The sequence below is a fragment of the Oncorhynchus nerka genome, linkage group LG16, assembly GCF_034236695.1.
Source record: "Oncorhynchus nerka isolate Pitt River linkage group LG16, Oner_Uvic_2.0, whole genome shotgun sequence".
Classification (NCBI taxonomy): Eukaryota; Metazoa; Chordata; class Actinopteri; order Salmoniformes; family Salmonidae; genus Oncorhynchus; species Oncorhynchus nerka.
In genome coordinates, this window is record NC_088411.1 from 17,315,920 (window position 1) to 17,328,419 (window position 12,500).

At 46.5% G+C, this 12,500-nt stretch overlaps 1 protein-coding gene across 6 annotated transcripts in view; it reads right to left on the reverse strand.

Annotated features, from left to right (window-relative positions):
• LOC115144126 (integrin, beta 4) overlaps positions 1–12,500 on the reverse strand; it is a 33,019-nt gene that overhangs the window by 5,045 nt on the left and 15,474 nt on the right. For 4 of the 6 annotated variants that reach the window (XM_029684874.2, XM_029684875.2, XM_065002469.1 and 1 more), the window contains exons 16-34: positions 12,144–12,250; positions 12,007–12,040; positions 11,678–11,872; positions 11,352–11,455; positions 11,179–11,237; positions 10,881–11,053; positions 10,608–10,787; positions 10,256–10,404; positions 9,945–10,152; positions 6,504–6,821; positions 6,217–6,386; positions 5,719–5,899; positions 5,348–5,485; positions 5,026–5,208; positions 4,148–4,276; positions 1,598–1,789; positions 1,126–1,299; positions 424–546; positions 1–28 (exon numbers count right to left, since the gene is read on the reverse strand). The exon at positions 1–28 is cut by the window's left edge and continues 122 nt beyond it. In XM_029684874.2, coding sequence (XP_029540734.1) covers positions 1–28; positions 424–546; positions 1,126–1,299; positions 1,598–1,789; positions 4,148–4,276; positions 5,026–5,208; positions 5,348–5,485; positions 5,719–5,899; positions 6,217–6,386; positions 6,504–6,821; positions 9,945–10,152; positions 10,256–10,404; positions 10,608–10,787; positions 10,881–11,053; positions 11,179–11,237; positions 11,352–11,455; positions 11,678–11,872; positions 12,007–12,040; positions 12,144–12,250 — 2,845 coding nt within the window. Of the gene's footprint in view, positions 29–423; positions 547–1,125; positions 1,300–1,597; positions 1,790–2,277; positions 3,221–4,147; positions 4,277–5,025; positions 5,209–5,347; positions 5,486–5,718; positions 5,900–6,216; positions 6,387–6,503; positions 6,822–9,944; positions 10,153–10,255; positions 10,405–10,607; positions 10,788–10,880; positions 11,054–11,178; positions 11,238–11,351; positions 11,456–11,677; positions 11,873–12,006; positions 12,041–12,143; positions 12,251–12,500 lie in introns of those variants that run through there. The other 2 variants (XM_029684876.2, XM_029684878.2) reach the window with 2 other exon arrangements.

The following is a 12,500-nucleotide window of genomic DNA, read 5'->3' on the forward strand; positions in this document are numbered from 1 at the left end:
TCAGGGACCCCAGAGGCCAAACGAGAGTCTGACGGGAGAGAGAGAGGTCAGTGAGATAGAGACAGACAGAGAGAGATGGGGGGAGAAAGAGGGGTCAGGGGTTAGGGGTTAAGTGGAGTCAAGTAAATTACAGGGGTTACATTGACAGTTAATAGGTAAAATTGGATTAGTGAGCGGGGAGTGAGTTTGATGGAGAGAGAGAACTAAAGAGAGAGAGAGATTGAGAAAGAAAGAGAGAACTTTCCCTAAACCAAACATATCACAGCAAAAAACAGCTTTAGCGACACCAAGCCTTCCTCTCAAACCAGCAATGGGAGTGGTAAGTCCTACTATGAACCCACAGTGTAGCTTTAAGCCCTGCTATAGTCCCAGTGGTGTGAGAGAGGACAGCTCTGTGTGTGTGCTGCCGGCAGACGGACTCACCCTGGAGCACCCTGTCCAGATTCAGTAGCGCATCGTTGACATCCTCAGACTGGGTCCTGCCCCGCAAGACCTGAGACATACTGTAGCTGTACTGTGTCTGAGTGGGGCTGAAGCCATAAGTACCTGAGAACGCAGGGAGCGAGCAAAAAGGGAGCAAATGAATGAGAGAAGGAGGACAGGAGAGGGAGGGAAGTGAAGGAGTGGGAGAAGGAGCACAGGGAGGGGAGAGAAAGAGGCAAGGGAGGGGAGAGAAAGAGGCAAGGGAGGGGAGAGAAAGAGGCAAGGGAGGGGAGAGGATCGAAGGAAAGAGAACGACAGAAGATAGAAAAGGGGAGAGCGACAGTCACCATAGCTCCTGCATAGCCCTGAACAGCCACCAGCCCCAATAATCGATAACTGACATCCAAGCCATCCGCCTCATGCATCTCCTCAGTAAACCTGTTGCAGATGATGTGTATATCTGACATTTATAGCCCCGACTGCTACAGGCAAACAGATAAGCTTCTCCCAGCGTTCAATAGCAGAGGACAGAAATATCTAAATACTATGCAGTGGCATTTTCCTAAGCAAAAGCCTCATAGTCAAAGACCTCGTCTCAGTGGCTCGGTGAAATATGCCTGTGACCTGGGACCTGCGTCAGTGTGGATCGTAAATGATCGGCACTTTATGCTTCAAATACGCCTCAACTTCAACAAATCTTACTTTTGCCTTCTGTGTATCCCGACAATCCACTGGACAGGTCTCCTATGACGATGGAATCTCGGATGTTGTCGTCATACTCATAGTAACCTCGGTTCTCTGACCGCTTCCTCATGACAACATTCTCTGTGCGCGTCCCGCCCCCGATCACCTGAGTGCGGGAGAGCGAGTTCCCTCCTGTAGGAGAGGAGAAGAAAAGACAAGAGTAGAATTATGATGAACCACCAGAGACATGGATACAGAACCGTAGAATTCTAGCATGCCTTCTGAGTGCAATGCCTTTCGAGCATTCGGTGTCAACACGTTGCCCATTGAAACTGGAAATCTCCCAAGTTTGCTGAACTCTGTAAAGTGTAGCTACTGTTCTGGTGAAGACAAGCCAGCTGGAATTTCTTGTCACTATCATACCATTGTAAGTCAACAGAAAGATTCAAAAGCTGACACATTGTAAGAAAGAATCTGCATCCATCCGTACCTTGTCCAGAGAGGTATGTTGTGGAGGACTCCGTAGTCATGGAACCTCCGGCCCCTCCTCTGTGGTTGGAGCTGAGGGTGGACATGGGAGACAGCTGGCTATAGCTGGAAGACGACATATTGGCACTGCGCGACATGGAATTATTTCCCCCGGGGAACAGGAAGTTTTGTTCCCACCTGCCGTTAATTTGGTCTGACAAACAAAGATGAGGAGAGCCGGAGAAGTGAGAGGAGAACATAAAGAACATCAATAACATTCTGGAACCCAACATAACCCAAACCAAACATTCTGGAACCCAACATAACCCAAACCAAACATTCTGGAACCCAACATAACCCAAACCAAACATTCTGGAACCCAACATAACCCAAACCAAACATTCTGGAACCCAACATAACCCAAACCAAACATTCTGGAACCCAACATAACCCAAACCAAACATTCTGGAACCCAACGTAACCCAAACCAAACATTCTGAACCCAACATAACCCAAACAAACATTCTGGAAACGTAACCCAAACCAAACATTCTGGAACCCAACGTAACCCAAACCAAACAAACCCAACATAACCCAAACCAAACATTCTGGAACCCAACGTAACCCAAACCAAACATTCTGGAACCCAACGTAACCCAAACCAAACATTCTGGAACCCAACGTGAACCCAATTCGTAACCCAAACCAAACATTCTGGAACCCAACATAACCCAAACCAAACATTCTGGAACCCAACGTAACCCAAACCAAACATTCTGGAACCCAACGTAACCCAAACCAAACATTCTGGAACCCAACATAACCCAAACCAAACATTCTGGAACCCAACGTAACCCAAACCAAACATTCTGGAACCCAACATAACCCAAACCAAACATTTTGGAACCAAAACAATTGATTCAAGTGCATCGATAGCAACAAATCACAACGAACTGCAAGAGAAATGGCCACCTTACAACCTCAGACGGCACACAGGGACATATTTTTGCTATCACCACCTTCACACCCATGAGAAGCCTTTACACAAGCTTTAAAAGCTGCCTCCTTTCCAGGGTCTCTCTCCACAGAGAGGTGTAAAGAGGACAGACAGAGGAGACAAACAGGCACCTGGAAAAGCCTGTCCACGATCATCAACTGGAGGCGGGGCAGTTGATGCCTGGAACCCTCTGTGGGGTGGAAGGTCGCGAGGTGCAGCAGGGGTAGGGATAAGAGTAGAACCAGGTGGCAGTTTCAGGGAAGATGGCAGACGTGAGGAAAGGCGCATGCTGATGATTAGCGATCTGAAGACTCAGGCTCATCTTAAAGGATCCCCGATCGTGCATATTTTGTGTAGCCAGAGAGGAGATGATAAGGGGGCACTGCAGCTGCTTTGGAGGTTGGTGGCTGCCATGCGCAGTAGCTGGCATGCTATCTTTCTGTCTATCTGTCTGTCTTGTCTGGCTGTCTAGCACTCCAGGTAGGTGGTCTTCACCTTTCAGGGATGGGGTCTGTGCTCGACTGGGCCGGGGAGTCTCGTCAGTGCTGGTGTCTGTGTCTGTGCTGAGGCGGTAGGGGATCACATCCACATGCCTCTTCCAGGACACCGAACGCAGGTCCAGCTTGGAACCCACCAACTTGATAAAGCCTTGTTATGGAGGGGAGAAGCAAGCAGGGTGGGTGGGTGGGTGATGGTCTGGATTGATAGTTTGCATGGCAGTTGTTGTTTTTGTGAAGCGTGGTGATTGGTGAAAGGGCGAGCGATGGAAAGAGTGAAGGAGGGAGGAGGAAAAGGAGGAGGCAGCATGTATGTAGCTTCGGTGATATCTACAACTACAGATGTCTGGAGGCTTTCAGCAATCACAGATTTCTTTTCAGTTTGGATCAATGGTAGGAAAGGTTTGACTGGCACGGGGGGAAAAAGCCATAAAGAAGAAAATAAAGACTGGCATGAAGACTGGCATGATAGAACCCAAAGCCATGAAGAAGAAATTATTCTGATGATCTCATGAGATGTAAAATAAATATCCGTTTCTTAAAAGACACCTCAGAGAGAGAAAGGGAGAGAGGGTGGGGGGCGAAACAAATAAAGAGGAAGAGAGAAGAAAGAGGCAGAAAGAGAAGGAAAAAAGAGTGCAAAAAGAGAGAGAGAAGGGTGGAAGAGGCAGTCATTTTTGTAAGCCCCTTGACCATGACACTGTAAGACCTTTTCTGTATTTATTTATTTTCTTTCTCTCCTTCAGTGAGCAGAGGACTGGACGACAGAAGATGGATAGACAGATCTTTCTTTGCATGGAACCCATCGATAACAGTCCTGTCCTATCCAGTCTGCATTCACTTGGTTTCACAGAGCAGTGAAGCTCACTGGCTTAATGAGGGGGCTACTACCCAATATGTGTACATCTAAAACAGTGAGCTTCATCCCCAGTAGCGGTTACTTAGCAACATCTATTCTTCATGGGATCCACTGAAAACACACTACAGAACCACAACACACAGTACGCCACTGAAGGTAGGCTGCGGAGAGACAGGCTCCCGAGAGCCAGCTAAGGTGGCGTAGTCTGTGGGCACCCACCTTCGTCTGAGACGCTGGGTCTCTTGGAGCCTGTTGGCGACCTCAAGACCTCGCTGCTGTACATCAGGTAGCCGTCGTACTCATCCCCCGCCTCCGCGTCCACTATTGGGATGTCTGGGATGATAGGGACTGCAGGGAGAGAGGGAGGAGACTCAAACTATGGTCATGCTAAAAGTATCAAATTCAATATAGTTTCCTATAGCAGGAGACAGCACAATTCAATATAATATCCTATAGTAGGAGACAGCACAATTCAATATAATATCCTATAGTAGGAGACAGCACAATTCAATATAGTATCCTATAGTAGGAGACAGCACAATTCAATATAGTATCCTATAGTAGGAGACAGCACAATTCAATATAGTATCCTATAGTAGGAGACAGCACAATTCAATATAGTATCCTATAGTAGGAGACAGCACAATTCAATATAGTATCCTATAGTAGGAGACAGCACAATTCAATATAGTATCCTATAGTAGGAGACAGCACAATTCAATATAGTATCCTATAGTAGGAGACAGCACAATTCAACATAGTTTCCTATAGTAGGAGACAGCACAATTCAATATAGTATCCTATAGTAGGAGACAGCACAATTCAATATAGTATCCTATAGTAGGAGACAGCACAATTCAATATAGTATCCTATAGTAGGAGACAGCACAATTCAATATAGTATCCTATAGTAGGAGACAGCACAATTCAATATAGTATCCTATAGTAGGAGACAGCACAATTCAATATAGTATCCTATAGTAGGAGACAGCACAATTCTGGTCATTCAGGGCTGCAGCAACAGTTGGTTTTCATTGGTTCATTTGAGGATTTATTTTCCACAAAACAGCAACGCAGTACCCTTGGGAGGAACTCACTGGACATGGGTCTGACGGGCTGTGAGGCCAGGTTGATGGTTGCCTCTCTGAATGGACCCCAGCCAACGCTGTTCTTAGCCCGGACCTTATAGCAGTAGGTCTGGGCCGACTGCAGGTTCTCAATTAGCAACATCCTCTTCTTAGGGTTGTCTATCTTAACCTTCTTAGCTACACCCATCGGCTCTAACGGGGAAGGACGAGGGAGAGGAGAACACAGAGATCCCATTAAATGATTGAGTTCTAATATGTACGCGTCAGAATGTCTTAGAAGCACAGGCATTAAGAGGCATTCGGTGATTCTTCGATTTGATTGGTCACTCACTTGTGTTGTCATTGATGGGTGTGTAGAGGACCTCGTAGTTGGTGATGACACCGTTGGTCTCGGCAGGCTCCGCCCAGCTGACCTGAGTGACAGTTGGACTGATGACGTTGAACGCAAGACGACCGGGCTCACTGGGGACTGTAGGAGGACAGGAGAGAGGGATGAGGGAAGGAAATAAAGGAGGAAACATGTATCACAAGGTAGGAAAGAGGGGAAAACCATCGACACAATCGCTGAGCTTACATCCTGTGTCGACCCAACAATATTCAACAAGAAAGAAAAAAAAAATGTCCACAATCTGAGAAGTATTATTTGTGAAAGACAATAAATGTAGTCCATATTTGACAGGAACAGGAAGTGTGCTCACTCACCGTCCTCCAGGGTCTGACAGGGCACCATGTCGCTGTAGTTTCCGTTTCCCAGGGCGTTGTAGCCACACACCTTCATCTCGTAGTCACAGAAGGGGTACAGGTTGGTCAGCTCAGCGTGGGTGGTCTTCACATCTATCACCTGGCCATCAGTCTCAGGGTCCCCATAGATCCAATACTTCACCTGGTGACCAGGGAGAGGGAAACAGAAGATGTAGAAAACACAGGTGAAACACTGGTTGGAATGAACACTCTTCCAACGTTTGTTTGTATACTCCAAAATTACACTCCAAAGATTTTTGGAAAATAATCTCCTAATTTCCAACAGCAAAAATTGGCAGGTGGGTCAACGAGGTGAATCTAATGAGTTCCTCTGTTGATGAACTATGCTCCTCACGGGGTAAAAGGGTTTAAGTCAAGGTAAGTTAAGTCCTGTATGACAGTTCCTCTCAGCACCTCGCAGTCCAAGGGGTTAGATCTTGAGGGGGGGGGGTTCCTTACCTTGTAGCCCAGGGGGCTTCCTAAGGGGTCCCAGTTGAGACGGATGTTTCGTGGGCCAGTGGCTTTAGCCTTGACGTTGGTGGGAGAGAAGAGACGACCACCAGGAGACATGGCTGTCCGGTTGATGAAGTCCTTACCCTGCTGCTGCTTCTGGGCAATCTCTGGTAATGCTGAGGGAATAAACTGATTTTAGTGATGCACATCTCATGCATCAGATTCCTTATAGATACGCCATACTGTATGTGTGTGTTTGTGTGTGTTTCAGTGTCTGTTTCTGTGTGTATTACCTCCATCAGTAATCGTGACCATTGTCGTCTTCCTCTCCCCGACCGCGGCGTTCGTACTGGGGTCAAACAACTCCAGCTGGAAGATTTCTGGTTTGACCGGTCCAGGGTGAGGGCGTGGGTCGATCACGATGTTCTTCTCAGTCTCCCCGGGAGAAAACTTGAGGGGACCGGACAGCTCGAAGCGCTTGGCATTGCGGGTCTTCCAGTGGACGGTGGCGGACCCCTCCTGGTTGCGTGTGCGGACCACGGGGATGGAGTAGGTTGGGTCAGCTGTGGAGAAGTTCTGGGTGCTCTTCATAAACATCATCACACTGGGCTCTGAGGGAAGCAACGAGAGAGATCTTACAGAGGAGGAAGTTATGGCTGGCTTTCTAACCTGAAATGAGGCTGTTACCCATGTTCTCAACACCCAAGATAATAATGTCCGGGACCTGTTATGCTCTCAACACCTAAGATAATAATGTCCGGGACCTGTTATGCTCTCAACACCCAAGATAATAATGTCCGGGACCTGTTATGCTCTCAACACCCAAGATAATAATGTCCGGGACCTGTTATGTTCTCAACACCCAAAATAATAATGTCCGGGACCTGTTATGTTCTCAACACCCAAGATAATAATGTCCGGGACCTGTTATGCTCTCAACACCTAAGATAATAATGTCCGGGACCTGTTATGCTCTCAACACCTAAGATAATAATGTCCGGGACCTGTTATGCTCTCAACACCCAAGATAATAATGTCCGGGACCTGTTATGCTCTCAACACCTAAGATAATAATGTCCGGGACCTGTTATGCTCTCAACACCTAAGATAATAATGTCCGGGACCTGTTATGCTCTCAACACCTAAGATAATAATGTCCGGGACCTGTTATGCTCTCAACACCTAAGATAATAATGTCCGGGACCTGTTATGCTCTCAACACCTAAGATAATAATGTCCGGGACCTGTTATGCTCTCAACACCTAAGATAATAATGTCCGGGACCTGTTATGCTCTCAACACCTAAGATAATAATGTCCGGGACCTGTTATGCTCTCAACACCTAAGATAATAATGTCCGGGACCTGTTGTGCGACGCTATCCTGTGAACTGACGAAGATCCAAAGAAACAGTTATATTAAAACTATGAAATGATCAAAATAATATACAGGTATCTTTCTCAACACCTAAGATAATTTTCATTATCCTGTGAACTGACGAAGATCCAAAGAAACAGTTATATTAAAACTATGAAATGATCAAAATAATATACAGGTATCTTTCTTTCTTTTTTCATAACATGTGATACACCCTGTACCCTGTCCTCTCACCTGATTGGTCAGTGATAGTGACAGTAGTATATAACCTCGCTCCTGGTTGGTCAGTGATAGTGACAGTAGTATATAACCTCACCTGGTTGGTCAGTGATAGTGACAGTAGTATATAACCTCACCTGGTTGGTCAGTGATAGTGACAGTAGTATATAACCTCTCACCTGGTTGGTCAGTGATAGTGACAGTAGTATATAACCTCACCTGGTTGGTCAGTGATAGTGACAGTAGTATATAACCTCACCTGGTTGGTCAGTGATAGTGACAGTAGTATATAACCTCACCTGGTTGGTCAGTGATAGTGACAGTAGTATATAACCTCACCTGGTTGGTCAGTGATAGTGACAGTAGTATATAACCTCACCTGGTTGGTCAGTGATAGTGACAGTAGTATATAACCTCACCTGGTTGGTCAGTGATGGTGACAGTAGTATATAACCTCACCTGGTTGGTCAGTGATAGTGACAGTAGTATATAACCTCACCTGGTTGGTCAGTGATAGTGACAGTAGTATATAACCTCACCTGGTTGGTCAGTGATAGTGACAGTAGTATATAACCTCACCTGGTTGGTCAGTGATAGTGACAGTAGTATATAACCTCACCTGGTTGGTCAGTGATAGTGACAGTAGTATATAACCTCACCTGGTTGGTCAGTGATAGTGACAGTAGTATATAACCTCACCTGGTTGGTCAGTGATAGTGACAGTAGTATATAACCTCACCTGGTTGGTCAGTGATAGTGACAGTAGTATATAACCTCACCTGGTTGGTCAGTGATGGTGACAGTAGTATATAACCTCACCTGGTTGGTCAGTGATAGTGACAGTAGTATATAACCTCACCTGGTTGGTCAGTGATAGTGACAGTAGTATATAACCTCACCTGGTTGGTCAGTGATAGTGACAGTAGTATATAACCTCACCTGGTTGGTCAGTGATAGTGACAGTAGTATATAACCTCACCTGGTTGGTCAGTGATAGTGACAGTAGTATATAACCTCACCTGGTTGGTCAGTGATAGTGACAGTAGTATATAACCTCACCTGGTTGGTCAGTGATAGTGACAGTAGTATATAACCTCACCTGGTTGGTCAGTGATAGTGACAGTAGTATATAACCTCACCTGGTTGGTCAGTGATAGTGACAGAAATATATAACCTCACCTGGTTGGTCAGTGATAGTGACAGTAGTATATAACCTCACCTGGTTGGTCAGTGATGGTGACAGTAGTATATAACCTCACCTGGTTGGTCAGTGATAGTGACAGTAGTATATAACCTCACCTGGTTGGTCAGTGATGGTGACAGTAGTATATAACCTCACCTGGTTGGTCAGTGATAGTGACAGTAGTATATAACCTCACCTGGTTGGTCAGTGATAGTGACAGTAGTATATAACCTCACCTGGTTGGTCAGTGATGGTGACAGTAGTATATAACCTCACCTGGTTGGTCAGTGATAGTGACAGTAGTATATAACCTCACCTGGTTGGTCAGTGATAGTGACAGTAGTATATAACCTCACCTGGTTGGTCAGTGATGGTGACAGTAGTATATAACCTCACCTGGTTGGTCAGTGATAGTGACAGTAGTATATAACCTCACCTGGTTGGTCAGTGATAGTGACAGTAGTATATAACCTCATCTGGTTGGTCAGTGATAGTGACAGTAGTATATAACCTCACCTGGTTGGTCAGTGATAGTGACAGTAGTATATAACCTCACCTGGTTGGTCAGTGATAGTGACAGTAGTATATTACCTCACCTGGTTGGTCAGTGATAGTGACAGTAGTATATAACCTCACCTGGTTGGTCAGTGATAGTGACAGAAATATATAACCTCACCTGGTTGGTCAGTGATGGTGACAGTAGTATATAACCTCACCTGGTTGGTCAGTGATAGTGACAGTAGTATATAACCTCACCTGGTTGGTCAGTGATAGTGACAGTAGTATATAACCTCACCTGGTTGGTCAGTGATAGTGACAGTAGTATATAACCTCACCTGGTTGGTCAGTGATAGTGACAGTAGTATATAACCTCACCTGGTTGGTCAGTGATAGTGACAGTAGTATATAACCTCACCTGGTTGGTCAGTGATAGTGACAGTAGTATATAACCTCACCTGGTTGGTCAGTGATGGTGACCGTGGTTCTGGGGTAGCGTCCCAGCTTGGCTCCCTGTCTTGGGTTACTGAGGTCCATGACAAATTGTTTGACCTGTGTGTCCTTCAGCAGACCGTCTCCCTCTCCCAGCTCCAATAGGCGCACAGGGACAGTCTGCTGGGTCTCCCCTGGCCCGTAGGATAGTTCCCCATCCACTGTCACATAGTCCTGGTGAGAGAGGGAAGAGTAGTTAGGATTGTAAAAAGAAACAGTTAGACTAATGAAAGGTGTGATATTGCTGTCTTTTAGTGTGTGTGTGTGTGTGTGTTACCTTCTTGTCCTTGGCGGTGAGGTCTCGGGTGCGGTAGGTGACCTGTGTGTGTCCGTCCTCTATGATCTCTCTGCTAATGGGGATGTTAGCCACTCTGTCCTGTCGGCTGTAGGTGTAGGAAGGCTGCAGGAACGACATAATACTCTTGGCTGGAGAGGAGAGGAAAGACACACACAATTATGAGCTAAATAAGGTCAGGGGAAGAACACAAAAGAAAAGAGAAATATACACATATTCACTGGAAATAAATAGTAAGAAAGTGTTTTGTAATGCTATATGGTTTTGAAGAATCATGTGTGTGTAAGAGTATGGAGGTCAGGGGTTAGATAAGGCTCCTCTGATTGGCTCTCACCGTGTTCTTTGATGATGGTGATGTTGACGAAGCGTTTCCCTATCTCAGCGATGCCCAGAGGAACGTCCACCGCCTCCACCTGCAGCTGCTTCTTATCATCGTCATCTTCCTTGATGAAGAGCGGCACGCGCACATCCACCGTCTCCACCCCCTCCTGGAACTCCACGGCACCAGCCGCCTCTGCAGAGAGAAGAGAGAGAGAGCGAGATGGAGAGACAGTTAATAAACTCCCAACACACAGACATACACACAGACATACACACAGACACACACCTCTGTCTGTGGCCACTGTGTAGTAGCCCGGCACCACTTTGAGATCTTGGAAGTTTCCAGACTGGACGTTTTTCTCAGTCAATTTGACGATGTCGGGGTAGCTGGAGCGAGGAGCGGACACGACTGTGTCTACAATTGTGTGGTCTTTTCTTTTACCAGCATTCCTCTGTAATCTGAAACACAACCAGAATATCAGTAATGACATGAGGAAATACGATTTAGACGACAGGCACAAAAATGACTTGCATTGTAATAAATTCAAGAGGGATTGAAAGTCATCCTGAAATAAGTGTCTCACCTAAATTTGGTATTCTGAACCCTCTGGGCTCCAGGAACATGCTTGTACACTTCATTCAGCTAAACAGAGAGGACACACATAAAGTATACACAGGCAATCCACTGTCACAAGGGTGGTCATACAATACTGTATATTAACACCCAGCTCGCTCACACTCACACAAACACACTCACGTTGTCATCAACCTCCCTGCGCAGCGTCTCCGTGTCTCTGGCGTCGGGGTGAGACAGACCTTCTGTGAACAACCTGTTCAGACGCAGGGACAGAGGGAACTGGACTATAGATGGAGGAAGAGAGGAGGAAAGAGGGGAGGAGGAAAGAAAGAGTAGGAGGAGAGGAAGAGGAGGATGAGAGGCAAATTAGGACGAGTAGAAGAGGAGAAGAGAGGTGGATTAGGGCTCATGTTTCATCACTCAGAATCATGATCATGTAAACCAGGAAGTTCTAGCGATAACTCCAACCAATGGGAGAGATGGAATTCGGAACACTTCACACTCACTGGTCTCTTTGGGGTTGGGCTGGACCTGCGCCAGCGGGTGATTGGGCGATCGGTGCACATTGTCGGTGATCTTCCAGCGAACCACGTCGGTGCTCTTGGGCGGGCCGGTCCTCACTAGGGGCGTGTCCAGGTGGTCAGAGGTGAGCAGGGATTGGCGGAGCATGTACTGGTCCTCCTTAAAGCCAACCATACGGCCTACAGACACACATAGGAAAACACATGTTCAATCACACATTATAATACTGCCTGGAAACATGGTACAGATCCAGTAATATGCGCACAGAAGGATATTAAAGGTTCATAAAAGTGATACGGCTCGAGGAACTCACCTCTTCCACAGCATGGCAGCAGAGCAAGACATGCCTGAGAGAGAAAGAGAACGAGGGAGGGAGGCAAAGAGGGATTATTTCCTTCAGAGTGTGGCAAGGCCATGGTTGGTTGTGTTATGGTTGTGAGGGGACAGTACCTTGCAGCAGGCGCAGTACTTCCAGCAGCAGAGCAGCAGTAGACCCAGTAGTAGCATGAGGAACATGATGAGAGGGATCAGCCACAGGAAGCCAGCAGGGGGACAGTCTAAGGGGACGGACCACGACAACATCAACCATAACATCAGCATCACAACCCGGGTGCAAGTCACAAAGATGCTGAGCACTTCCACAACAAACCAGGGAACCCCCGTGGTTGTATTAGCGTCATATAAACAAATGTATAAGGGTTATAATAATTAGGCGGGTGCCTATGTCTGTCCTTGTGTGAATTGTGTTTTTTTGTTGTTACATATCCCACTCTCCCTGAGACACCCTCAGAGTGTGGGGTAGCCATT